This window comes from Leptosomus discolor, chromosome 10 (assembly GCF_034619465.1).
Source record: "Leptosomus discolor isolate bLepDis1 chromosome 10, bLepDis1.hap2, whole genome shotgun sequence".
NCBI lineage: Eukaryota > Metazoa > Chordata > Aves > Leptosomiformes > Leptosomidae > Leptosomus > Leptosomus discolor.
In genome coordinates, this window is record NC_141400.1 from 9,239,104 (window position 1) to 9,266,791 (window position 27,688).

Sequence of the window (27,688 nt, forward strand, 5' to 3'; positions counted from 1 at the left end):
GTTTTAAAATGAAACACGTATTGTTGTTATTTCAGTCCTTCTGTGCCTGTGCGTGTGCTGCAGGAACAGTGTAAACACAACACAATAATTCAGTAAAGGCAAAAAGGAGAGGATATCCTGCACATTGCTGCTGAGGCAAGGTCTTTCAGCTTTTCTGGGCTTTGGTCTTCAACTAAGAAACCTGAATATTTTATTTGGTGTTCTAACCACTAAGAAGAGCTAGTTTGAAGACCTTTAATAGGGCATTTTATGGGAATGATACTAGGAGCCCTTTTTTTAAAAAGGAAAATCATTTTTCTACTAGGCAGAGGCTTTGGGCTTTCTTTGTCACTGGGACATGTCTAGTTGGTATTTGCTTGGTAACGTCTGTAGTCTCTGCACAGCTTTGCCGTGATTTGTCTTGACCAACTAGTGTGTGGATGATATCTGAAGACATTGTACTCACACAAAAGAATCGATCTCTGATTAAACCTGTGGTGATTTTCCTCTTTGTCAGTTTCCCTTAGCTTAGAGAGTCTTTCTAGTTTATCTAATAATCGACAGGTTATGTCTGAGACCTCATGTGCTGTGCAAATTATAACTTGTTGGAAGAATTTTTGTATTTCTCAGTTAACTCATCTGTCTGTTGGCAGATTTTGCTGGGGTTTTTTGGTAAACGAAGCTTAACTGGTGTGTCCTCCTCTACTCTGTCCCTTTTCTTTTTCAGTTGCACTGAATTTGCATAACATTGTGAACATTTCCTTTCATCAGAAATCATTGCAAATATGGGTCCCCGGCGGAAAAGCGTGAAACCGTGCTCAGTGAACAGGGAAGGCTCTGAGTCTACCAAAGTGGATGAGCCAAAAGATTACATGAACCAACTCTCTCATGAAGTGCTTTGCCACATTTTTAGGTGAGCAGCTTGTCAGAAATATTTTTTTTTTTTAAATTTCTGTATTGTTTTCTGGTTTTTTCCCAATCTTACCTGCATTGATGCTTGTGTCACATCAGCGATTCAGGATTCAGTCACACAGTATTCAGAAAGTGTAGATGTACCACGAGGGAACTGGTGGATAAAAACTGGATTAAAAGGGGTGATAAATGTTTTTTTCAGTCCCAAAATTCGTTTGGATACTTTGAAAATTAATTTATTTGAACGCCATGAATGGTAGAATGAAGAAGAAATAAATAAGTGGTAACAAGTGTTTAAATATTGATTTCAGTGCAGAAATGTATCCCTGGTAGTTCCTAGTTGAGATACACTTTTTGAAATTGTTGCATGTGGTTCATAGTGTGCAGAAGGGAACTTGCATGAGTATATAATCTTCCCTACAGCACAATTCTTCTCTAAGATGTTCACTCATGCCTGTTATATTCAAACCGTAATGCCTTACTGACAAGTTCTTTGAAAACAGTAACTCTCCAAAACGATTGCAAATTGACCGTGCTAGTGTGTAATAGAAAATGAAAGTACCTTTAATTAAACCATGTTGTGGCAAGTGGTTTGTTCATCAGTAGTTGTTAGAGAACTAAAGCATCTCTTCATTTTAATATTATATTTGTACCATAAGTGTCCTATATTCAGTGTCAAAAATTGATGAGTCATTCTGCTCAGCAAAATTTTACATTTTATAGAGTATGGTATGAAACTTCTGTTTGAATTAATGTTATTAGGTGTTAGAAATATATGAATTTGTGTAGTCATGCTTGGGATGTTCTTTACTTTGGAAAAAGACAAAAAGGATCCACCTTTGATAAATCAGAGGGGTGTTTTTTCCTCTCCCAAAGGTACCTTCCCTTGCAGGATATCATGTGCATGGAATGCCTGTCCCGGAAGCTGAAGGAAGCAGTCACACTTTATCTACGAGTAGTGAAGGTGGTGGATCTATGTGCAGGCCGTTGGTGGGAATACATGCCCACTGGTGAGTACTGCACTCACTCGAGCTATGGCACTGAAGTGGTGTTGAGCAAAACTGTCTGTGCCGTCCTGGTATTTATAGCGACATATGAAAAGTAAATTTTCAAAAGCAGTAAAAGGAGGTAGATGGTTAATCCCTTTTGACTTTTGTGAGATTTGGGTGGCTTCCTTGAATACATTGTTTGAAAAACTTACCTGTGTCTGTGTGTATCTGTGTGTGTGTATATGTATTGGAAATTACTGTAGCAGAAACAGGGATTCTCTGCAGCAATCTGTAAATACAATCTGTGTTTGTCTGATTATTGTAAGGGAGTTAATACAATGGAAATACAGGAAAAAATACAATGGAATGAGAGAGCAACTCATCTGCCAACACTTAACAATGTAAGAATAAATAAGTTTTGATGTCACACCTCAAGCCATCTTCAGATCAATAGATAAATTTGGCAACCTAGGTCAACCCTGTGAGTATTAGGATTTCTGTTGGATTTAAATTACACTGCTGGGATTGTTGGGGGAGAGAGCTTAAATGAATAAATTCTGAAAGTTAGAGGATCTGCAAAGTTAGATTTATTAGGGCTGATATCAGGGTAGATGGTTAGACCTAACCTAAGATAGATGTAAATACAAGTAACTTACTAGTTTAAAATCCTTTTTATGTGCTGTCTTATGTTAGAATAAAATAATCCTTTGCCTTAAGAAACTGTCTTATTCCTTTGAGAATTGTGAGCTGAGGTAAATAGTGATGAACTGTGTATAACTGACGCAGCCGGACATTTCTGAGCCACGTAGTTGATAAACGGAATTCCAGGAAAGATAAGAGACACAAAGCCTGACAGTCTGCAAAGGTGCTTCATCTGAGAAGGGAGGAGGTATAGTTAACCCTGTAGCCCTGCAACTCCACTGAAGGAAACCTATAGCAGGCCTGCAAAATTCAAGGCAGAAGAGTATGTGGGTCATGATTTCTAGAATCTGGAAGTAGAAGACAAGCCATTGTTTCACTGAGTACATCTTTCCACATTGTAGAATTCATACTACCATATAAAGATGACAATGTATTTGGCTTTCCTTTTACTGCTGGGTGTTGCTGTCACACAAATACCAAATCTGTTGTTGTCATCTTAGGTTTCACTGATTCCAGTTTCCTAACGCTGCTGAGGAAGATGCCAGACATTGAACAACTTTATGGTCTTCATCCCAGGTATCTTGAAAGACGCAGAGTCCGTGGCCATGAAGCTTTCAGCATTCCTGGAGTTTTAGAGGCTTTGCAGGCCTGTCCAAATCTGCTGGTGAGTGATTAGACTCAAGAGAGAACATCCTTCAGCAGCTGAGGTGATGCATGTTAACAGAGAAGAAATGCAGCTTTTTGCTTACAGGGCTTTGTGTTCAGACCTGGGCTTTCTGTTCAGATCTGGCTGTACAGAGTAGCAGTTAATTGTGACTTATTTGCAGATGAGTACTATTTTTATTTGCACCAGTGGGAATCACTGGTGCTCTTAAGTCCAGAAATTAATTAAATCTCTGATCCCTGTGCTTTTAAAAAGACAAGTCTTGGTGCAAAGTAAAAATGAAATTACACATTGCGTTATGGATAGTGTGTTATTGAGAGGTTTACATGGTTAAGAGGGTGTTGTTGCTTGAACTGGTGTTAGAGCATTTTCTTTGCTTCCTTTCATGCAGGGTGTTGAGACCTCTCATTTAGAGCTGGTGGAAGCCATTTGGACATACATGCCACAAGTTCACATTTTAGGGAAGTTTCGTAATCGTAATGGTGCTTTCCCAATTCCTCCTGAGAACAAGCTGAAAATTCCTATAGGAGCTAAAATTCAGACTTTGCACTTAGTAGGTGAGTGTGGTAATGGTGAAGTAGTTGGCTTCAACACAGATGAATTTAAAGGCTTTGAAACTCTGCAAGATTGTAGTTCTTGCAGGGGAATTCAGCATGTGGCATTTTTTAAATCATTTGCCTTTGCTGTATATATGATAGCAAGCCCAAAGGGCAAATTCTAAAAAACTGTGTTGACAAACTGAGGTGGAGGACTTGTGTTTAAAATGTTTACAACTTTTCTCACATGCCACACAGCAAAGAAAAGACTTTCTTTTTAAAGCCAGAATGTTAATCCAAAGAAATTTATCCTAGAGTTCATAATTTAAAGCTTGTTTAAAATGTTTGGTTTGTTTATGTATTATTAGGGGTGAATGTCCCTGAGATTCCTTGTATCCCAATGCTGAGGCACCTTTATTTGAAGTGGGTGAGACTCACCAAACCCCAGCCTTTTAAAGATTTCCTGTGTATCAGCTTACGTGCTTTTGTCATGAGGAACTGTGCTGGTAAGAGGGATTCATATATGGAGGGGATGTTTTAGCCTGTAGGAAATGTAATTCTGTTAAAGCTGCATAGGCACGAACTGTGAATGGAAATCTTAGAATACAAAGTTCTAAAAACAGTCGTTGTTTTATTCATGGTGTCGGGTAGAAATGTCTCTGTTTGCTGTACATTATTTGATGCTATGTAGTTCTGTTGATTTCCTGATTTAGATGGATCTATGTGGACATTATTTAATTCTTTAACATGATATGTTCAATGTAGTGAAGTGAACAACCTTCTTTATTGGTTTGTTCTACGTAGGACCCACAAATTCCTTGAAGTATGTTCCTCTAGTGACGGGCCTGGCTTCTGCTCGAAACTTGGAGCATTTAGAACTGGTTCGTGTTCCGTTTCTTGGAGGACTTATCCAGCACGTGGTAGAAGATAGCTGGAGATCAGGTGTGACACTTCTTATCCCTTATACTTAAAACAAGCAAACAAATAAATAAAAGTATTAGCAAATGCTGGAGGCATGCGAAGCTTAGCTTTTTTTTGTATGTAGCATATCCTTTCCTGATCATTATTTAAAGGTACCAAGTTTGGAACTATTTTTATGGTGCTAAATATAGCTCTGTATTGAGTATTGTTTTGATCTTTTAACTGCAGTTGACTCTTGACTAATAAGCTAGCCTTCCAGTTGCATTTGTTGCTGAGTAGAACTAGCAGGATTGGAGGGGAGTTGGGTGCAAATATATGTTTTATTGATTTGCTAGAAAAGGTGTGTTTTGTTAATTCACTTGTCAAGACAACACTGGTGGAAATGTATAAGGCTTAAGGTTGTGATCTGTGACTGAAGTGAAAGAATGGTTTGGGGTTTTTTATTTATCAGGTGGTTTTAGGAATTTGCACACTATAGTTCTGGGAGCTTGCAAGAATGCACTTGAAGTGGATCTTGGCTACCTCATCATAACTGCTGCACGAAGGTATGGGCCTTTAGAGCTTTCTTTTCCCTCTTCTCCTTTTTCAAAATAAGTATCGTATTAATGAAGCCCAAGAACATGAAGAAGCAGAACAACCTTCAAAAGTTTAAGGAATAAACACAGGAGTATTCTGTGGTTAAAATAACTGGAGTTGTGTCTGTTTCTGAACCACTTTGTGTCATAAGCTAGCTTCTTAGACCTATGTCTGAAAAGTGTGGTGCTGCTAGTCTCACAATGATATTGCTGTGTAACTGCCAAATACTGCCGTAAAGATACAACAAATATCCTCTTAATCCTGCCGCTGTTGAAAGAATATTTTCATTTTATTATGAGGGGGCATCTTCTTGACCGGTTTCTATGGCAATTGTGTTTTGGCATGCCTTTAATAGGAACAACTCTTAATTGCATTCAGGTTGCATGAAGTGCGGATCCAGCCTTCCCTGACCAAAGACGGTGTTTTTTCTGCTTTGAAGATGGCTGAACTGGAATTTCCACAGTTTGAAACTCTTCATCTAGGATATGTTGATGAATTTTTACTACAGTGTATGACATTTTTTATATACATGAATTATTTGACAAATACAGTGATCAAATAAATTGGGGGGTTTTCAAGCATTTTTTAAGAGCTATTAAAAAGAATATTAATGTATCCATATTGAGGCTGCTGATGTCATACAGCCAAATATGTTTTTCTTGATCCTTAAACTTACTGAAATTGGGCAAGTCTCGGCTTTATTGAACTGAAGTAGTAATCTGATCCATTTTGTGAAATTGGACTAAAATAGGGAGTTAGAAAATCATATTATAAAAGGCAAGTTTCTGAAATTTACTGCTGTGTTTGCCACTATTTATTTCATAGGTAAAATGACAAATGGAGACTTGGTGAAGTATGGCTTGGCTGATGTGGTTGAAAATCCGGGCATTATTACAGATATTGGTATGAAAGCTGTAAATGAAGTTTTTTCTTGCATCAAGTATCTGGTCATTTACAACTGCCCACATCTACATAACCCAAATAATTGGATCACAGGTATTGCACAACTTTGAAATTCTAGAGATATTATATGAATTGCTGTGATTGAATTTTTCTGCTGTGCAAAATTTTTCTGCTCATAGTACTGCTTGTTCTATTTCTTAGTAAGTGCAGTAGATGATGCTTGGTTTGGAACCATAATGATGCTGGTAACAGTCAGAATTGGAGATACAGAAGATGCCTACTGTCAAATCTGAAAAGGGTATGATGAAAAGTAAGTGAGATAAGAATCCTTCAGGAAATGCATGTCTTCTCTTCCGCAGATCATTCAAGGTGGACCCGACTGGTTGACCTCACCCTGGTGCGATGCCATGCGATAAAGCTAGATTCTTTTAGTCAGTTCATTGAGTTATTGCCAAGCTTAGAGTTTATTTCTCTGGACCAGATGTTTCGTGAACCTCCTAAGGTGAGTCTTTCAGGGAATGGTTTCGCTTCTTATGTTGCCAGCTGATTGGAAATACGGTGAGCTTCAGCTGTTATGCATCCTTTTAAAAGTTGTAATTAATTAAATACCTTGGTAAATAAATTACTTTGATTTGCAGTTGCTATTATCATGATATGGTAGGGAGAAAGATGCTTCTTCTGCAAATGGCATCAGTGGCAAGGTATGATCTTGGGTGACTATGTGACCAGGAAATAACTCGCATTAATTCTTTGTTTTTGTTGAAGTCTCTGCTGCTACTTCATTTTGCTGCTGCTTTTTATATGTTGTTTTTTCACACTGAAGGATCTGTGTACAATGCTAAGGGGGGGTTTATGATTTTGTAGTGGGTGAAATGGGGGTACCATTCCCCTGTTGGAGTGCTTTCAAAGCTTAGGAATTTTATTTCTTCGTGTTCACCCTTCTCCCACCCTGTAACGCAAATCTCTGTAACAGCTATTGTAACGTAATGAGAACTGCCTGCCATAAGAAATGGCTTTCTTTGATCATTAATTCTGTCTTGAGGCTCCTGTGTTCTGGGAAAACTATGTATTTTCTGGGTGGCCAAACTTAAGATGGACATGCGATGTGTAACATAAGGAAGTTTTAGGGACAGCTTCCCCGTTCTTCATGTGCGTATCGTTCTGCTATTCTGGGTGCTACTGACAGAGTGCTTTTTCTGTGGGCATTAGGATATGTTGTGGAAATAATGCATCTGTGTTTTCAGATCTTAATAGCTGCTCTTTGTTTTCAGGGTTGTGCTCGTGTGGGCCTAAGTGCAGGCACAGGAATTGGTGTCTCGTCTGCCCTAGTCAGCAATCAGAACTCTAACAACGACAATGACAACAACAATAACCACCAGAATAACAATAATGCAAACATCCACCACAACAATCCCCAACACCCGAATGACCAGAATGAGGAGAATGAGCTGCGGCAAGATGGTCAAGCTGAAGAGCAGCAGATTGCAGCTGAGGGTAATCTCTGATCTTTGTGAACCTTTGTAAGGGAGTGATTTTATTTGCCTTGCCACTTATGTAGGGTCCTAGAGAAGATAGGAATATACATTGAAAGCTTGTTGCTCTTTCAATTCCTGATACATAACTTTAATCTTTTCTGAGGACGGTCTGCACGTCTCTGCTACCTGTGTGATAAAAAACGATCTTTGTATTGTATCTAATAGCTGTTACAGGCACATTACACTTCAATGATGTATGTCAGTACAGATGTTAGCAATGTAGAGTTTCAGTGGGATACTCGTTGCTGGAAGTGTGAAGTGTTTTCTAGGCTTGTCTGGTCAGAGCTGGGAGTACCTCGCAGTGTAAGATGGTATATTTTTAAACTTTCCCAGAAAAAGCAGAAGTCATTGGAGGGAATGAATCTCTGAATCCTGGTTATGCTGCTCACTGTAGTAGAATAAGACTTTTGAGGACGACTGGAAAATTTAGGAGAAGGAAACCCTGAAAGCAAGGCTGGGGCCTTGGCTAAAGAGATGTAGAACAAATCTGTGAGAGACTTTGTGCAACCTAGAGACTCACTGAAGGAATCAAGGCAGCTATTACTTGTTTCTTGATGATTCTCTGACTCTCTGTGGGTGCCAGTTGAATTCCTCCTATGCTTATGGGCTTTGTTCCTTCTGTTTCCTCTTCTTGACCTCATCTTAATCTTTTCAGCACTGAATGAGATGGAGGAGGTGGCACAGGAAGAAGGGATGGCTGTTGGGCAGGGCCAGAATGAGCTCCCAGCACACAGCCAGGCTGTTGTTCCTATGGAGGTTGATGAAGAACAAGCAGGTAACTCCGGTTTTGGAAAGAAATTACCTTTTGGTATCCCCCTCTTGAGGGGTTAATTTTTTCAGTATGAGTCTGGTTTTGGATGGTTTTCTTCAGCTAGGTTGTCTCGTGTTGGAATAATGATGCTTGCACAGCTTTCTGCTGTGAAGAAATTTATTCTGGTTTGAAGTCTGCTTTGCAGACTCCTGTTTTCTTTTGTATATGAAGTAAAATATCTTGATCTTAAAGCCTTATTTTTGTGCCCAGTATAATAAAAGACTCAGAAGGTCTGAATGAGCTTGTCATGTTCCTATGTTGGTTTTAATGGCTTTACTTCTTTCACTGCAGCATGTGGATTCTTTTTTGCTTTTTTTTTTCAAGCCAGAACAACTTGTTCCAGTGTTAATTTAATTTGTATTAGTGACATCATTAGTGACACACATTAGTGACATAAGGCAATCTTGATTTCTTTTATAGCCACTATTTGCTGGACAACATAATTTTCTGCTAAATATGCCAACCACATGAAGTAACAATTGCTGGATGTGTTCACTTTTTCAAGATAACTCCTGAAAAGGTTATTTAACTTCATTTCTTGTGTTATTCACAGGCAGATATGTCCTTGTGATTGGCTAATGCCTTCAGTTAGTAGCCAAGAGAGGTAACTAACGAAGCACATTTATACTGAAGCTTGATAATTCATGCTTCTCCTTCCTACTTCTAGTGGTGGGATTTAGAAGGATAATTGCAGATGTTCTGACCGACATTTCTGTCTTTGTGGTGGAGGTTTCAGAGACTGCTTGTAATATGCAGTTGTGCAGTTACTCATACTATTGTGGAATAACCTTTAAGCTGTTCTAAAGCAGAGAAACACTACAGAAAACCTGTGTTTTGTCTTACATTGTGACACTCCTCCCCTTCCAAACTAGAATGCTTTAATGCTGAAATGCAGTGTTTTGCTCTTCTTGTATTTGAATTTTAATGAGGCAGCCACAGAATGGGTGGCTAGATTGAATCAAATTAATCTCTCGTCATTTTTTCAAGCAGTTGTAAAAGTTCTTCAGCCAAACTTTAATCCATGCTCAGCTTTTTTTTTTTTTTTTTTTTTTTTTTTTTACATAAACTGTTGTCATTCTTCTACTGCTTTCAGGACCAAGTGGCATTCAGTCTGTTGTAAAAGCAGCACCTATTACTGTCCATGATTCAGACAGTGAGGATGAGGAAGAAAACATGGGGACTTCAAGAGCCTGCATCTCTAACAGCATTGCACAGAATTACTCAGACGGAGAAGAGAAAAGCAGGGATCCAGTGGAAACTAGAGAACCCTCAGGTGTGGAACAGATGGGTTCCTGGGCACTGTTAAGCAAAATTTATTCTTAAGCTTCAGTCTTTCCATCTTGTTCAGTTTTATTTCTAGCTTCCTAAAAGGCTGGAAGAATGTCAAAGCATTTCTGCTGAAACAAAATGTGACTGTTGGTCACGTGCATGAGAATTGTAGCCAGTTTTTGGTTCATGGGGGCCCTGCAGTAGTGTCCTGAAAGGGATATTTTAAGATCAGCTTTACTTTGATGGGAGTTTTGGAGGTTGGAGAATTCTCAGGGTGATGTTCAGTACTGTCGTCTTCACTTTTGAGCACCACTTACTGTTATAGCGTATGTGTGTATATATATATATATATTAGTAATAGTATATATATTATTATGACACATTTAGAGTCAGAGGCCTAGAAGTTCATGGTAGTATGACAAATACAGAGAGACGTAGAAAAGGGTGTTCCCTGTCTTTTGAGTTTACATCTATAAGCTGCACGTTTGTGGCATTAAGTCTGAGTCCTGGATCTGATACCACATGATGTACAGCCTTTCCAGCAACAGAAATGACATGCTGTTTCCTGTAGTTTGTGTTCTAGGAGAAGTAGTTTCATATGTATGCAAGAACAGAGAAGTTGAAGTTGAATTGTGAGCTATAAGTAATTGACAGATGAAGTACATATAGTATTAAGCCTTAACAAATATTTAGCTAAGCAGTTAACATAAAAATCCTACATTGTGAAGGACTGAGAGATGTACTGGTCTAGTACTGGTTTAATTTCTGCAAAGCCTAGGACGTATCAAAGCTGTAATGGATCAAGTATCTTCCTGTTGTAACTAGCATACTCCCTACACATTTCAACAAGACTGGTAGTTTCAACTTGGAAATCTGTAGAGTGCTGTGCTTATAGCGTAGTTGTCAGTTCTGGTTTGAGGGTTGAAATAACCTGTGTTTGGAGACAATTTGCGTAAACTTTTGTAATGCCGATAATGGTTTTTTCAGGCTTGGTTTAGTGTAATTGACTGAGAGGATTAAGATAGTAAACATTAAGTTCTAATTGTGATTTGTACACTCTTTGCTATGGCTTTTTATTCATCCCTAAACTGAGACTACTGTTACCTATTGACACCACTTTCCACACCCAGGAGGGGGAGCTAAGGATTGCTATTGAAAGTATAAACTTTAGTCCTATCTGTGTTACCATTTAATTCCTCAGATTTACTCCTCATATTTAAGAAAACAGAAGCCTATTATCAGTGTGTTTTTCATATTTTTGTGCTTTGGCCTTTTTAACCAGTTATCTGCTTTGTGAAAGTATTAGCCTCTCTGGCAGATAACTTATGTCATTTACTGACAGACGCCCCAGCATATCAGTACAAAAATAGCTTCAAGACATTACAGACATTCAGCAACTGCTAGAAATATTATTAATTCCCACAACGTGTGAGTAGCAGCATGGTCCTGACAAGATTGTCATTGGCCTCTGGGCTGCCTTCTGTTTTAAGTAGTCTCTAACAGAGTAGCACTCGGCATTTATTTAAACTGTGTGTTGGGTTGTCTCATTGTTCTCTCTCGCTTAACTGTTACAGTGAGCGGTAAAGGCAAGACACCACTGCGGAAGAGATGTAGTGCCAGCCAAGTGGGCCAGACAAAGCAGTTCCATACCGAGGAAAGCAGCTGTGAGAAAGGTTGTCAAGTAACAAGTGAGCAAATTAAAGCAGACATGAAAGCAGCAAGTGACATGCCTGAAAGGAACAAAAGCAAAGATTCTTACCCGAGTTGCAGTAGTGCTGCAGGATCAGCGGGAACGTCCGGCTCCTGCAATGCTGTTTCTCCTGGCCCTGACTGCACACAGACAGCTAATAGCCACTCTGCTGGCACCAGTCCAGCAACTGGAGATGAATCCAGGCAGTGTGTCTGCTCGCCTTGTAAGAGTGAAGGTTCCAGCGAGAGAGAGACTGAGGAGAGCTCGGTTTGTTCCAGGTGTTCCTACTACAAGCCCCAGGATGCACAGCAGAGGACTAGTGGGTGTTGCGATGGGGAATGCCCATCCACGAGTGGAGCCTGCAGGAATGGACCAAACAGCTCCGGGTCAGATTTTGCACTTAGGACTCTGCCAAACAGTGGGTCTTCAGGAGAGACACGTGACGAGAGGACTAGTGGGAGTACCAGTGGGCCTGCCGGTGAGGAGGAGAGCATGAGCTCACAGCGAAGGAGTTGTGAGAGGGAGTATCAAGAAGAGTATCCTCGACGACCACTAACAAGAGCTAGAAGCAAGCTGTCCCACGTCCCTCTGGTGTCGGAGTCAGGTACGACCTATATGCATATGTTAATTTCTGAGTAAACTACTGTGCTGGTATGAGACAGTACTGAATAATCACAACACCCACAGATTAGACTGAAGTTAAACATAAAGTTTATTGGTTAAAAATTTAAAACTAAGTGGTTTGTCAAAGGATCAGAGTATTGATGGAACAGAAATGGCCAACCTCAGTGCCGTAGCTAAGTAAAATAACAGATCTCTCTGACAGACTGCCAGTGACTTTTTTCTCCGTGCAAGTATTTCTGTATGTGTTATCCATACATACTAAACAGTGTTTGATTTACTCGTTTGAAAACCAAATCCAACTTCTTTTGACAGCTTCTCTCTTCCTGTGAAGGCTGTTATTCATTGAAACATAAGACTGTCTCCCCCATTAAAATTCTCCCTTTAAAAGGAAGAAGACAGCAGGTACGCTCAGATCTTAGCAAGAAGGCAAAAGTTAGTAACTAATACTTTATCAGCCAATAAAGCAAGACATAATTATAATTGAGCCAAGCTTGTGCACCTGCATATTGGATTCTACTTCCAAGTGTATAAGGCGTGGTGATCAAACTTGTTGAAAATGGTCTCTTTATTAAATAGGTTCATGCTTCACATCATGTAGAACAAACAAAACAGTAAAATAAAACCAAAATCCTGAAGGGCTGGAATGAAGCCAGAGATGTTGGGTGGAAAGAATAGATGTGAGAGGGGAACTTGCTGTTTCTTCCAAATATACTTGCTTCCCAAAATAATCATCTTAGTCTGGCATAGCACACTTGTAATTACCTCGTATATCCAGGATTCTTTGCTGAGAATATCTGGCAATTAAAATGAAACTGAAAAACAAACCGTGATAGTTACAGAACTGTGTGCGTTGGAGGTAGAAAAGATTGATAGCAAATTCATCTCTCTGATTCAAACACAGTATGTCCTAGTGTCTTTCCAGTTTATCTTAATGTTCCCAAGTGTTAATGAAATCTGAATCACCTAGGATATTGTTCTGTAGCTAGAGGCATCTCAAATTGCTATGAAATTTAAAATGTCTGGTTTCCACCTTGGTCCATTATGTAATTAGTCTGCAAAAATCAAAAGAAAGTATTTCCTCTCTATCCTCATCCGTTACCAAAACATGAAATGAAGTCAGTCAGATCTAAGCATTAAATTAGGATATCTTTCTGAAAATATCTGTTTCCATGTTGTTAGTCAGGAAAAAGATCTGTTCTGCTCGTGGAGAAAAATGTCTCAGTATTTCCTATGTTTAGCCTGCACAAGTCAGAACTGTTTTCTCAGCTCCATACAGTTCTGTGTATATCTTCATGCACTTATTTTCCTCTTTGAAGCATCAGATATTGAGACTTGATGTGTCATTTTAATCCTTTAAGTCTGTGTTTAATACATAGGATAGTGAGGCTTTTTCTGCCTGGCTGGTGTAGTGTTTTTCTTCACTAGGATAGGGTATACAGCTCATTAAAGTATAACCTGAAAAATAACCTGTTACTGGGTTTGAAATGTTTTTCCATAAATAGTCTAAAAATGTGCCATGAATATGACTACTTTCTATTATTCTAGCATAAATGACATTGTGGGTTTTGGCTTCTGTAACAAACCTGTGTTTGATAGTAGAAGTACATGTTTTCTTTTAGATTATTTATTCATACTAAAGTGTAGAACAAGTCAAATATTAAAGATAGTGAAATTTTAAAAGCAGTATCACCACAAACTAGCTGGCTAAGGACAACTCAAGTGTGTAATTTTGAATTTTACTTTAATAAAAATGTAAGCCACACATTCTTTTAATATTTTTTTTTTTAGGCTTGTTTTAGTTTGCATTTGTAGTGAAGCAAGCTTTTCACATTTTAAAATGCATCGTTACATTAAACCTTCTGTAGAGCTTTCTTGTCCTTGGGCTGCACCTGGAACAATTCAACACAAAATTGGAAAGTTTTTCCTATAATGTAGCTAGGAAGTATTTCACTCTCTGTAGATACTCTAGGAACTGTCAAAAAAATTCACTGGGGATGATGATGCATGGCTGTCACAAGTCGAGTGCTAATATTACATCTTTCAACCTGTGGATCCCCTAAAGTGGTAGCTGGAATTCTGGAGCTCACAGGTCCACTGAATATCACATGGTAATTAATAGTTTACATATATTGGTGGAATTTGATGATGTTAAGTACAAAAAAAGATATTTTTTTTAAATGTTAATGGTAGTATAGCATGGAGTAGTTCATATATAGTCTCTAATACTTTGCACTTCTATCTTGATTGTGAATCTTTGTGAACATGCCATAACAAAAAAGTCAAAGGAAGCTTAATTTTAGTAAAATAATTTCTCATTTTGACCTGTTAATCACAGAAAATTAATTTTAGGGCATATATTTTCTCTTACTGTAGGAAGTAAGGGTGGTCATCTATCATAGTTTCTTTTCAAAGCCTCATCTTTTAAATCAAGCAGGAATTTATGTCATTGGTGCATGAAATGCAGTAAGAAGCAGATTGGGAACATCAAAGTATTTTATACCTGGACTTCCTTTGCAATATTAGGAAAAACTTTGTGCAGTTACAGAGAAGCAGACTTTGAGATAATCTCTACTATTTAAAACATTAAAGCTATTTTGGTTCTTGTATTTGTCAAGAATGTTCTGTTTGCTGCAGAGAACCAAGTGTAACCTAACAATTCATCTTCTGTTCTTTTCTTGGCTCTGCATCTTTCTGGAATGTTGAACTTGTAGGTTCAGCATTGCTGTGTTTTCACCTATAAACAGTCCACCCCCCTGCCCCAAGTTATTTGGCATGAATGATTCTGAGCAACAAACCTGAAAGTGGTTTTTGTGCAAGGAAAAGAGATATAGTTGTTTCTAAGCCAGACAGGTATTTTGATTTGCTTATGTAAGAAATGTGTGTTCTTATTCGACGTTTTCAGCTAACAAATGCCTCTTTTGTTATCCCGTAATGTAAATGGAAGAAAGATTTTTCTGGTTTTCTGTTTCCAGAGGTGGCTAAGCCAAAGCCAAGGCAAACCACAAAGCGGAAAAGGACAGCTGACAAGTCCACAAGTACAAGTGATCCGGTTATTGAAGATGATCATGTTCAAGTAAGGTTTTTTTCCTTCACTTGCTACAGGTTTATCAGCTGGGGATACTCAAGAACAATGATGTAATTATACAACTTGTCTTCCCTGTAGAGCCTGATGAGTTATAACTGATGTTGCTGCTCTCTTTGGTCTCAACAATATGCAGGAAGTTCCTCTGTTAGGTGCAGTGATGCTCTGAATGGCCTGAGAAGAGCAAAGTATAAGCTAAAACTACACTTGAAGTTTGTCAGATGCTCGTGGCTATAGTGTTGCATGAAGTCCTGCCTTCCCACAAGGTCCTTCTTGATCTGCAGGGGAAAAAAATATTTTCTGGCATTTATTTTTTAAATGACAGCGTGGGCTACTGCTGTTAAAGAAACGTGGGATATGTAATTACCTCTGGACATAGCAACTCAGCTGTTAGTTTGCAGGCTAGAAGTTCTCTTAGTCTGTAAGTAACACGAGTTAATTCTTCTGCAGTGAAAATCAGTCATGGGAGGAGAAATTGCAAGATCTGGCTTCACTGTATTGAAGCTGTTTACCCAAGGCTCATATTCTAGCCAAGCGTGAGATTGCTTCAGAGGGTGACTCTGAACATCTAACCTAAGCTTCTCTTCTGACTTCTGCTGTAGAGGAACCTGCCTGTGTTTATTTTCCCCTCTCTGTCCAGTGAAGAACTTAGCCTCACTGATTTAAGATCACTTTTGTGAATGTGTTCCATAATATTTTTCTGGTTACTAGGATGCTTTACAGCTTTTGTAATTAGCATAGAAGATATTTTTGGGTACATGATTTTTCTTCTTAAAATACGCTATTTTGAAAGAACAGTATTGTGAGTTTTAAATTTTTTTTAAATTATCCGTGGTTACAAGAGCTTAAATTGCTCGAACTGAAAGAACCCATTGCAGAATGCTTCTTTTTCTCTTTACACGTGTTTACTTAGCTTTAATAGAACTCTGTTTAGTCGTCTTTGTATAATTGGTCAGCTTCATCCTTGGGCTACTAAATTTTGCTAGACCTTTTAGTGATAGAACTTTGAAAAATTCAGATAAAACTCCCAAAAGATACTTTCTTATTACATTCTCCATGTGCTCATGCTGTTGGAAATGATTCTGCTTCAGCTTGATGCGTGCTTTATTTTTCTAACAGATAGTGGACATAGAGGGTTAAATAAGTTATAATTTTCAGCTCTCCATGTGAGGTTTTCCTCTGAGATAGCACTGGTAAAATACATTGGTATGGGAAGTTCAAACTGTGATTCTCCGCCATACCTTTTTTCTGTGTTTAAACAAGCGTTACTGTCCAGAATTGCCACTTTTGTCATCACAGTTGAAAAATAGAAATTGAATGGTAGAGAATTTGAAGTTCCTGACAGATAACACTCAGGTTTTCTGACAGAAATGGTGCTTTCTGGTATGACTCCTCTTTTAACCTTGTGAAGTTGTTCTGTGTTTTGTCATGTTGCTGATGAGCAGGAAGTTGGTTTTTTTTTCTCATTGCCATCAGCAGCCTAGTCATCTTAAATACCTGTTGCGAACAGAAGCTATATTGTATTGATTAGTATCCAGTTAATATCCTTCTCTGTCTGGCAGTATCTTTTAAAATTCAGAGATTGTTTTGTTTTGTTTTGTTTTAATTTTCACCAGGTGCTGACTTTGAAATCCAAAAACCTTGTTGGAATCACCTTGACCAATTGTGGAATAACAGATTTGGTACTGAAAGACTGTCCCAAAATGATGTTCATACATGGTATGTAGTTAATATCATGCATATCTCCTCCATCTGGTATTATTAGAAATTTCTGAAAGAATTAAAAGTCAGTCCACTGCTTATTTTGTATTCATCGTCCGCTTTACTACATGTCAGACTGATGCTTGTAACACTAAATATTACTGCTTCTCAGTTGGAATGCCTCTTTGCTTGTAAGTCATAACAGGTTTAATAAAGATTAATGTCTGAAAATCAACAGATGAAATTATATGACGGTTAGGAAGAGGAGATGTTTATTGAAGAGTGATAATACAATAATTGGAAGTTGATGAAATGAGTTTCGGAGTACCTTGTTTTTTCTCTCATTTCTTCCTGGTTCCATAGATTATGTAGTTGACATGATGATACTTTCCTCCTTAACATGATAAAAATCTGTTTTAAATTATGGTGCTTAGGCTGCATTAGATTTGCCTGCCAGGGTGTGTGACTAGTCCCGTGTTGAAGCATTGGATCGACAGGCTGAGGCCAATGCTATGAGGTTTAACAAGACCAAGTGCCAGGTCCTGCACTTGGGTCACGACAACCCCCTGCAGTGCTACAGGCTTGGGGAGGAGTGGCTGGAAAAGCTGCCTGGCGGAAAAGGACCTGGGGGTGCTGGTTGACAGCCGTCTGAACGTGAGCCAGCAGTGTGCCCAGGTGGCCAAGCAGGCCAACAGCATCCTGGCCTGTAGCAGAAATCGTGTGGCCAGCAGGAGTAGGGGAGTGATCGTCCCCCTGTGCTTGGCTCTGGTGAGGCCACACCTCAAATGCTGGGTGCAGTCTTGGGCCCCTCACTACGAGACAGACCTTGAGGTGCTGGAGTGTGTCCAGAGAAGGGCAGCGAAGCTGGTGAAGGATCTGGAGCACAAGCCTTAAGAGGAGCGGCTGAGGGAACAGGGGCTGTTTAGTCTGGTGATAAGGAGACTCAGGGGAGACCTTCCTGCTCCCTACCACTACCTGAAAGGAGGTTGTAGCGAGGTGGGTGTTGGTCTCTTTTCCCAGGTAACAAGGGATAGGATGAGAGGAAATGGCCTCAAGTTATGCCAGGGGAGGTTTAGATTGGACATTAGGAAAAATTTCTTCACCAAAAACATTGTCGAGCATTGGCACAGGCTGCCCAGGGAAGTGGTGGAGTCACCACCCCTGGAGGTGTTCAAAAAACATGTAGAACATGTAGATATGGCACTTCGGGACATAGTTTAGTGGGCATGGTGGTGTTAGGTCAACGGTTGTACTTGATGATCTCAGAGGTGTATTCCAGCCTTATGACTCTATGATTTATGGTTTTCTGCAACATCTCACTGAAGAACAGTCTGTCTTCTGAAATTAGGTGTCTCTACTTAGCAGAGAATGAAGAAATTATTTCTTTATTCCAGAATACTTTTGAACTAAATTTTCATTACATGAGCAGTGTTGCTAGAAGGGAAATAGCTTTATTTTACATTGTGTGTCTTCACAATACTCTGATCTGATTTTGAAGTTGGTGGGTTTCAATTGTGGTAGTGCACAGACCATTTTGGGGGGCTTTGTGAAAGGAAACAAAGGGAGAAAAAGGTTATTGTTAGATCGAATTTGACATGGCCTTTTAAAAGGACCTTCTTACAAGTTCACAAATTAAAAGTTTGATCATAATGTGGAAGAAATGAACAGCTGGTCTATTTCTTCAATACACTTAAGGTGCCAGCTATCCAAACTACTTCAGTAATTGTTTCTTACTTGCATTACTTGTTTGCCTTCTTTTGAAACAGTAAGCTTTGAAAATCTCTGACAGGACGCTCCTGAGGTCTTTTCAGTATTATAATTCTTTTCTTTTGATAATTTTGTTTGCTGATTTATAGCTACAAGGTGCCGGGTATTGAAACACTTAAAAGTAGAAAATGCCCCAGTTGTCAATCGGTTTGACTATGCGCAGTGCAAGAAGTTAAACATGGACCAGGTTCTGGATCAGATTCTCAGGATGCCACCAGAAAGAAACCGGATCATTTATCTTCGTCCAATGCAGCAGGTACACAACGAAATTTCATTTAATCATGAACAGATCTGAAGTTCTGCCTGTATTCTTTTACCACTTTTGGTGGTTTCTCAGTTACACAAGGAATGTAAATGTTACAACAACACAGCTCTGAAAAACTTGTTTATTAAAACTTTAGCCCATCAAGGCTTTTATTGTAGAATCTGGAACTTGGATGATACTGAATTTTAAGATTTAATGCTAGCATGTCAATATTCATTGGATTAGAAGATACTGTAAAAAATCATGATACATTTAATTAATTCCAAACTGACTAAAAGTAACTGTAAGAACCCAGATGCTACTAAGTCAGCTTGTCGTTATGTATAAGCAGCACAACATAGAGCCATAGGTATCTGAAATTTTTAACCTATGTCCTGTTAGATTTAGTAACAGCAGTTAGTGTTTTGAATACTACTTTGCGGAAAGCTGCATCCTCTTTTGATGCTAAACAGTGTTGCAAGACAGTTGTGACACTGGGAGCCACCCTTTCCTCACCCAGATTATGTGTCGGAGTTGTAAGCACTGACATTTAGTGAATTGTTGAGGTCATTTGACAAGTAATTGAGAGAGCTTAATTTAAGATCTGGGATGGGTTTTTTGACTTTATTACTCTAACCAGAGCATTCTGTATTATACTGTGACACTGCTTATCTCATGCAGAGTAATGCTTTTTGTGGCTGTGTTTGCCAGACCAGTGAGGGAAGGCTGATTTGATATAAAAGCCACCTTTTCTTTCAAACCAGATTTCTTGCTTTAGTTCTTAGAGGACAGCAGTAAGACTACTAAGGTTAAAAAAAAAACGGGGGGGGGGGGGTGAACGAGGGACGATGGACACGACACACAACAGCCAACAACCAAAAAACAACCACTCCCCCTAAGCCAGAGACAAATTTTGAGAAAGTGAATGTAGTTTAGACTATTATGTAATTTTATGAAAGTTGACTTACATGTTGAAGTTCACTTACATCAGCAAATAGACATTTCCCATCAAATTCCACTACTTGAGAAGATTCATTGACAAAGCTGCCCTAGGAAAGTCTTACTCCACTTAATCATGTAATTTTATTACGTATGCTGTTAAAATTTCCGTTCACTGGACATGTTCCCCCAGAATTTGGGGGCTGTGGTAGATGCCTGCTCTTGACTCTAAAATCGCATCCCTGTTTGTTTCTCTTGGTTACAAGTCTTTTTTACTGCCTCTCACAGGTTGACACATTGACGCTCGAGCAAAAGATATTTAGTGGCCCTTACCCATACCACATCTGCATAATTCATGAATTCAGTAACCCACCTAATGTCCGCAATAAGGTGCGGGTTCGGAGCTGGATGGACACAATAGCAAATATCAACCAGTGAGTACTTGCCCTTCAGTAACTTTACAGAAAAGGTTCTGATTCATCAGCTGTAGCTTCAATCAAGCTGTAGGTTTGCTGTAGTTTCTTAGCCAAATTAAAAAAAAATGGCTTGTTGACTAGCAGAGGTTGGATTCTAGATGGTGCAATGTCGAATTGCAATGTCAAGGTGTATCTAATACAAAACATAGATTAAATGAACCTAAGCGTATGAAAAAGCTGTAGAATTCTTCAATTCTATTCTATTCAGCAGTAATACAGTTGAACATTGAAATAGTCAGGATGGCTGAGGAATATCTTAAAATCTGAAAACAAGTTTCTTTTATCGAAAAAAAGAGATACTGATTTACTCCAAGAAGTAATGTTAGTTTCTGGGGAAGATTATGTGTAATCAATATCAGATCCTTACTGAGGAGTAAAAATTCCCAGCAGCAGGGAACTGTATACAGTGGCTCTCATCCAACTGTTTTAAACCAGTGTTTTTGTTGTCCTGTTTTTTCTCTAAAATGACTAAAAGAACAAATTTTACTTTTGAAGTTTTGTTTACTTGCAGCTATGTTGGATAGAAAAGAGATAGAAAACTATGCTTAAAAGTTAGGTTAATGTGTTTCCCATCTAAACGGTACATATTCTCTGTGATCACTCTCAAAAGCAAAGGGATTGCATACTGAGTTTGTGTGAGGGTCTTAAAGGAGTGTTTCTATGGAGTCAGGCTCATTAAAAGAAAGGTTGTGTATAGGTTTTCCCATTTGGTTTTTATCCCTCCTGCCTTCGCATTTCCTGTCACTACTGGCTGTAAGCTCTTCCTCTTTCTCTCTAGAGAGCTTATTAAATATGAGTTCTTCCCTGAAGCTACACGAACTGATGAAGACCTGAAGAAATACACTAAGTACCCTTGGGGACGAGATATTTACACTCTAGAGGGTGAGTGTTTATAGAGAGCTGAAATGCCATCATCAGTCTTTTGCTAAGATAAGTAACTTTGCATGAAGTTACAAGAGACACGAGCAGGGAGTCTTGTGAGGAAAGTGGAGGACTTTTGGCACCAAGTGGGGGAGTTGAAGTGAGGAGGTGCTTTTCCTGCATTAGTGACCAATCTATGTGATATCAGTGAAGTTTACTTGATGAAGAGTGCTGATGCTGCAGGAACGACGTGGTCCTCTTTGTATCCTCATTCTGTCTGTCTTCTAGGCATTGTGGATGGTGCCCCTTACTCCATGATTACTGACTTCCCATGGTTGAGATCGCTGAGAACAGCAGAGCCAAACAGCTACGCTAGATATGACTTTGAGGATGATGAGAGAAGTGAGTATCTTTTTTGATGTGTTCCAAGAACTTGAACTTGTGTCTTGGTCTCAAGCTGACAATGCATTCCTTTATATTGCCGTTTTCTAATTCTTGTGCTATTTTTGCTGGACTATAAATAGCTACTTGTACAGTGTTGGGAGCTGGACAAGGAGGCGGTCAGCAGAGGAGAGGGCCGTAGTACTACAACAGTGTGCTGACCAGCTGGAGACCCATAATACACAATCAGAGAGCCAATCCAGTGCTTAGCCTAAAAATGTGATGGGTTTGATGTATCCAGAGTAATGAGTGCATTTAAAACACACACAAAACTAATGTGTAGTCCCAGCAATTCATGGTCTGTGGAGTTTGCTGGCATTACTGCTGAAAGCTCAGCTGGGCTGCTGTCTCTGGCTTTGCTTTCTGAAGGGTTGTTGAGGTAGGCTGAAGAGAGTCCAGCGAAGAGAGGTAAGGCTCACTCAGACTTGGCAGAAAAGAGGAAAGAACTGGACTTGGAAACTCTGGAACAGAGATCATGTGGGTTAGAGTTTAGGTAGATACGCCTCTTTCTGTTTAGGAGCTTGTCTTACAGTAGGCAGTTCCTAGGGCTCAATTAAGAACCTTGCTTAGTAACAGAGAAAAATATGTACTTCCACTACCTAATTAGGAAAATCTCGGAATCTGCTTCGTTAGAGGTGTTTTTAATTGACATAGTTTTGGATATTCTTACCTAGCTCTAGTTCAAGGAGATGAAGCTCAAGAGGTTGAGGAAGAAATCTTCTCTGCTTTTTATTTTTTTAATTTTCTTTGAAACTGATTCATAGAGTTAGTGCTTGTAGTGCAGGATGAAGTCTGAAATACAAAAGATTGATACATATTTGATTTAAAAGAGTAATTAGATGAAACATGGTGTTAAAGCTATAAAAAATAGACAAGACTGCTGCTTTATCCTTAATTGCTCTTGTTTACAAAACATTTAAGTGATCGCTGAAACGGATAACCTGAAAGCATGTCAGATAAGTCTCAAGGGGAAGGCTTTGTTATGCACTGGGGTTCCCTTCACTCGCAGACATGGGGACTTTGAGTACATTAAATGAGTGTTGGAGCTATCGAAAGGTTTAAATATGGGGAAGGCAGAATACTGTTTCTGCCTGAATAATATGCCCTAAACGTGGTTGATCAGTGGAAGATTGAGCAAGACTTACTTCACTTAATGTGAAAATAGATTCGCTTGTGAATTTTATAGGAAAGGTTCTAGTTTTTATTCTTATGTGCCTTCCACAGCTACTATTTATGCGCCCCGACGGAAAGGACAGTTGTCTGCAGACATCTGTATGGAAACAATAGGAGAAGAGATCTCTGAACTGCGCCAGATGAAAAAGGGTGTATTCCAGCGTGTGGTGGCTATCTTCATCCACTACTGCGATGTCAACGGTGAACCGGTAGAGGATGATTACATTTGAGTGGATACTCTCCCTAACCTGTCATCTCTTCCTAAATTTGATTGGCACTGCTGGCCGAGAAAGCAGGTGGATTCTTTCCAAATGCAAAGCGTTTTCTTGAAACACGTACTTTGCAGTTGCTCTCACACAGTTTGGAAAAGAGTATGTAATAAATGTATAATGAAAAGTAAAAATTGTATACTAAGATTTGTACATAGAGGAAACAAAAGAAAAACTTCCTAATAATGAGACTTTATTTCATATGTTTATACAATTTAATTTAAATTCCATTTTAATGAAGGCCAAGAATTAGGAACAGGGAAAATATTTGAATTTTTCAGCTCATACAATTCATAGCAGTGTTTTTTTTCTTATAAACAAAATCCCATTTGCTGTGTTTGAAAGAGTCATCGGAGTCTCTTTTAATCTGTGCCTTTTTCTTGAGCATTTACGAGTCCAGTCTGAGTAAACCTGTTGAGCACAATCTTTGGTATTTTGTGTGGATTTTTCAAAGGGAGAGAATTACTCTACAGCTGTTGCAAAGAAGGCCAAGAGCAGGAAAAAAGCAGCAAAGTTGGTGATCTGTGATAGTTTCTAGAGTTCATTAAAAACATTTTTTGGGAAAGAAAACAGCCCACGTTTAGCACCTTGGAAACGGAAGATATGTTCTAAAGCATTTTGTACCATTAGATACATTATAATAGTGTATTTGACTCTGTAATATGAAAAATAAGTTGCTAATTGTTGGTTCCACTCTCTTTAACATAAATCTGCACATTCTAACTGGCTGAAAGCTGAGTTTTCCCTTAAGACAGGCGGGAAAAGGGACATGTAATTGCTTAGTTATAGCTGTGTCAGTACAGGATCCATCTGACTCAAGCAGTGAGCTTTCAGGCTGGTTGCAACTCACTCATGAATGCAGATTTTCCGTACAGTCAGTACATGCTGTTGCTCTTTGCCCCTGAATACTCTTCTTTTTTTTTTTTCTTTTATTGTATATAGAAAACTGGGCTGGTTCCCACAGTATCCATAGATGTTTCTTGTGTATATCCAGAATTTGCTGCAAGTCCAGTATACAGGTACAAAAATGCCCAGTTAGTATCCAGCTACCTGGCTTGTTTGCTGTTAGTGATGTGCTCTGTGGGGATGGGAGACCCCTTAAAGGCTAACGTGCCGTGCTGTGGAACAGCGTCTGCGTGTGTCCACAGCTGTGGCTGCACCCACGCCCCTTCAGGTGGGCCGTACAGTCAACTATGGCCTGCGCTGTCCTTCCTGCTTTTTTAGAGTTGCAGTGTCGCCAGCCTAGCAAGTGACAGGTTACTGACTGACTGTGGTAGAAGTCGTAGAGCCGATTAGTTTATATCATTATGCAATTTCACACATCATTGTTAGTGATTTTAATTCTTTGAACTTTGGTGCAAGTGTGACTAATGGGGATTTCTGTGACGTTTGGCTCTGTAGAACTGAGGAGACAAAACCATTCAACACTGCAAAGCCAATGGTGGTTTTGTCAGCACCCGTCCCTCTGTGGAAGTTCTTGAGGTAATGTGGAACTAGAAATACGTTAGATAAGAGGAAGAGGATGGTGCCTAATGGAAGCAGCAAGAGATTTGGTACAGTAGCGTTTTCTCTCATGTGCTCTCTCCAGCTGGAGGTGGAGCGCTAAATACCAGATAATGATGTCAATGCTATTAAATATGCTTTAATGCAGGAACAAAGTTCATGGTTTAGTTGTAATAAATGCATTTAACCATAGATAACATATTCGGTGATATTCAGACAAAACATAATTGCGACCCTTCCTAGAAGTGTTTCAAGTAACCTGAGTCATCGATTCAGTCGTGTTTACCATTTTAATGCAGCATGCACAGGAAAATGTTACTGCCTTTCTGGAGTATTGCACCGGATCTCCATCTGGTATCTCTAACTTCAGCCTTTTGAAGAAGTATTTATACAAATAACATACTTATTTATATTCAGTATTTCTTTCTGTAGGCAATTGGACCTTGCAGTAGTTTTAACCTCGTAATCATTACACCCATTTAACACGTAGCTAAACTAAATTTGTTGTGTCCATCTCATGAGGGCTCTGGGTGACTGAGATTGGATCTGGGATCTGGCCAGGGAACTGCTCTCTTCACTAAGTTCCGTATGAAATGGAGGGAAGGAGCAAAGCAGAGAAAAGGATTATTTTCCTTCTCAACCTTCATTAGTTAAAAAAAAAACGTATAAAAAGCGGGTATAGTTCATGTCAGCAGGAGCTGCTGTACAAACGAATTCCGTGCTGGTCTCTGGCTCCAGAGGCGCTGTGCTGGGGGCGGGCACACCTGCTCCGTAGGTACCCGTCAGCTCCAGCCAAAACGCTGTCCCGGGTGTAAGGGCTTAAAAGGTCTTGACTGGTTTTCCACTGGGAAGAATGACACTTCGCAGTGGTCATTTGGGGTCCCCTCTTCTTGTGCTGTGGGTCCTTGAGTCACTGCACCAGGGCGTGTGCGCTCACCACACAGACCGCTCTGACACCAGCCCGGACCCGCTGACGCGGTGCGCGGTGGTCACGAGTGTTTCCTTTTGCCAGTTGCCTTTGACGCTGTCCGCTGGGGAGGGCTGACGACAGCCGGCACCTGCGTGCCGGGGCAGGGAGCTGGAGGTCGCGTCCCTCCGCCCGGGGGCCGGGCGGGCACTGGGGCGTGGGCACCGCCCCGCCCGCTTCCCGCGCGGGCGGCGCCTCCTCTGCGGGGCGGAGCCCGCCCGCGCGCAGCTGCCCGTCCCGGCCGCCGGAGGCCTTGGCCCGCCCGGCCCGGCGGCGCTGGTCGGGCCGGCTCGGGAGCGGCGGGGCTGCGCGGGCGGCAGGGGGCGCCGCCCGCCAGGGCTGCCGGCGTGGGGCCCTGCGCCGCCGCTGAGGGGGAGCGGAGGCTTAGAATGAAGTCACTGACGGTCAAGAGCTGTTCTTTTGTATTGACTTCAAATGTAACTTGACTTTCCCGTCTCTTTCAGGAACACTTCTCGCTTTCTTGTGTGAGATGCAAGTCCTTTTCATGCCACGGGTTCATAAGCTCTTCTTGAGCCAAGACAGGCAAAGGACAGCTGATATAAATAAATAAATACCCTCTATCAGAGCTCTAGGTAAACTAAGTAGAAATCAATCATGTCCTTTCCCTTTTTTTTTTTTTTTGTTGTTGTTGTTGTTGTAATTAGGCAACTTGATTCTGGGAGGTCACAAAAGGTACAATAGAGTATATTTAGACATTTTAAAGTATTATGTGTTGAACCATGCCAAATCTCTTGCACGCCACAGAGTGTTTTAACAATCTCTGTTAAGAGAGTTTGGTGTAGAATCTAGAAACGGTGATACTTTATGTCTATTTCATTTTCTTAAGTCCTACATATATCTCTAAAAGGTCCTGTGTACCACTTGGAAAACTGTTACCACATTTATAGAAGCAGATGTAGAGATACAAGTCTTGAGAAATTCTGGTTTGCAGCTTCCAGGGTTTAAAGGGATATGATCTTTTGTGTCCGAGCTTCATCGTGTCTCTCCACTTTGTTTCCTTTTTCGGCAGTCTGTTATTCAATTGCCATGTCAAGCCCTGGAGGGCAAGAAGGGCTTGCCATTCATCTGCCTAGTTGCTAAACTTTCCTCAGGAAGCAGCCCAGATGCCTTCTGTCTGTATGTGACAGGCTTCGCCCTTCACCCTGAAGTCCGGTCTGACACCTCACTTTTGGTCTCTGGCAAAGGAGGAGGCTGCTGTCACTGCAGATAAGATGGCTGAGTGATCCTGCTCTGTTCATCTTTCTACAGCAGAGAAAACTCCAGCTGGGGCTTTTAGCTTTACTCTGCTCCTGTGTGGAAGCTTTGGAATGAACTATGAAATGCATTTACAGCTCACTTAACAAACAGTGATACTTGCATCTGGATATCAAAGCAAGCTGTTTGCTGGAGTACAAAGGCAGCCTTGCAAACATTAAATCTGATAGGTAAAGAAAATGACAAAGGAAGCTTTGATATGATTGCATAATTTCTGTCCCCTGCTTCCTTCATGTACTTTGCATGCATGTGGATTCAGGGAGAGAACTAAAGAGGAAGGATTATCTTCCCTAGGTTAGCCCCGACTTCACAGTCCTTGCTCAACAACACACTTCCTGGGTGGGTTATACCTTTGTAGATTTATATGCCTATAGTGCAGACGCATGCAAATGCACTAGTCAGGGGGGTCTCCTCTTGCAGTCAGTGAAGAGAAATAAGCGCTTCCAGGGCCTAATTCAGCTGGCCAAAGGCAGGTATTGACTGGCTCTCCACTAATTGGAAACTGATTCTGAAATGACTTGTGCCACTGCGGGCAAGTGCTCGAACTGTTTTATGCCTCTTTTCCCCTGTAGCAAGTAGGGGTAACAGGTCTTCTGAAAGAGGATGTGGTGATCATGGCTGTGAGTTGCTCAAGAGCCTGAGAAATGTCATCTAAATAGCAAGTACGTAAGACAAATAGATAAAGCAGAAAGCATGCTTGGGATGTGGGCACTGTGCAGAGAGGAGCACAAAACATCGTGTCGCAGAGGTGGGCAGTATGCTGGTTCGTGCTTTTTGCTCTGATCAGTGTTTAGGTTTTGAAAAGCAAAGGATTTTGAAGGTATGTTTTTGTTTGAGGAGAAGCTGTAAGGAGTTGATGGAGACAGGAATTTTGCTTCTACCCTCACTCTAGTCTCTAAGCTCTTCAGTGTGTTAGAAGCAGCTGCAGACTCCTGCCCT

At 40.1% G+C, this 27,688-nt stretch overlaps 1 protein-coding gene across 3 annotated transcripts; it reads left to right on the top strand.

Moving 5' to 3' along the window:
- Window positions 1-756: 756 nt before the first annotated feature.
- On the top strand, window positions 757-23,308 carry FBXO38 (F-box protein 38). Of its 3 annotated transcripts, none has more exons than XM_086471269.1 (21): window positions 757-892; window positions 1,768-1,901; window positions 3,023-3,186; window positions 3,578-3,743; window positions 4,091-4,228; window positions 4,527-4,664; window positions 5,095-5,188; window positions 5,598-5,728; window positions 6,045-6,215; window positions 6,482-6,624; window positions 7,394-7,616; window positions 8,313-8,432; window positions 9,562-9,741; window positions 11,312-12,031; window positions 15,024-15,124; window positions 16,750-16,852; window positions 18,691-18,857; window positions 20,073-20,218; window positions 21,039-21,142; window positions 21,410-21,523; window positions 22,787-23,308. In XM_086471269.1, exons 1-21 carry the CDS (start codon window positions 765-767, stop codon window positions 22,963-22,965), a joined length of 3,564 nt encoding a protein of 1,187 aa, XP_086327395.1. In that variant the 5' UTR covers window positions 757-764; the 3' UTR covers window positions 22,966-23,308. The 3 variants fall into 3 exon arrangements, with proteins under 3 accessions (XP_086327395.1, XP_086327396.1, XP_086327397.1); XM_086471270.1 differs by having other exon boundaries at window positions 11,312-11,806; XM_086471271.1 differs by lacking the exon at window positions 11,312-12,031.
- Window positions 23,309-27,688: the final 4,380 nt, after the last annotated feature.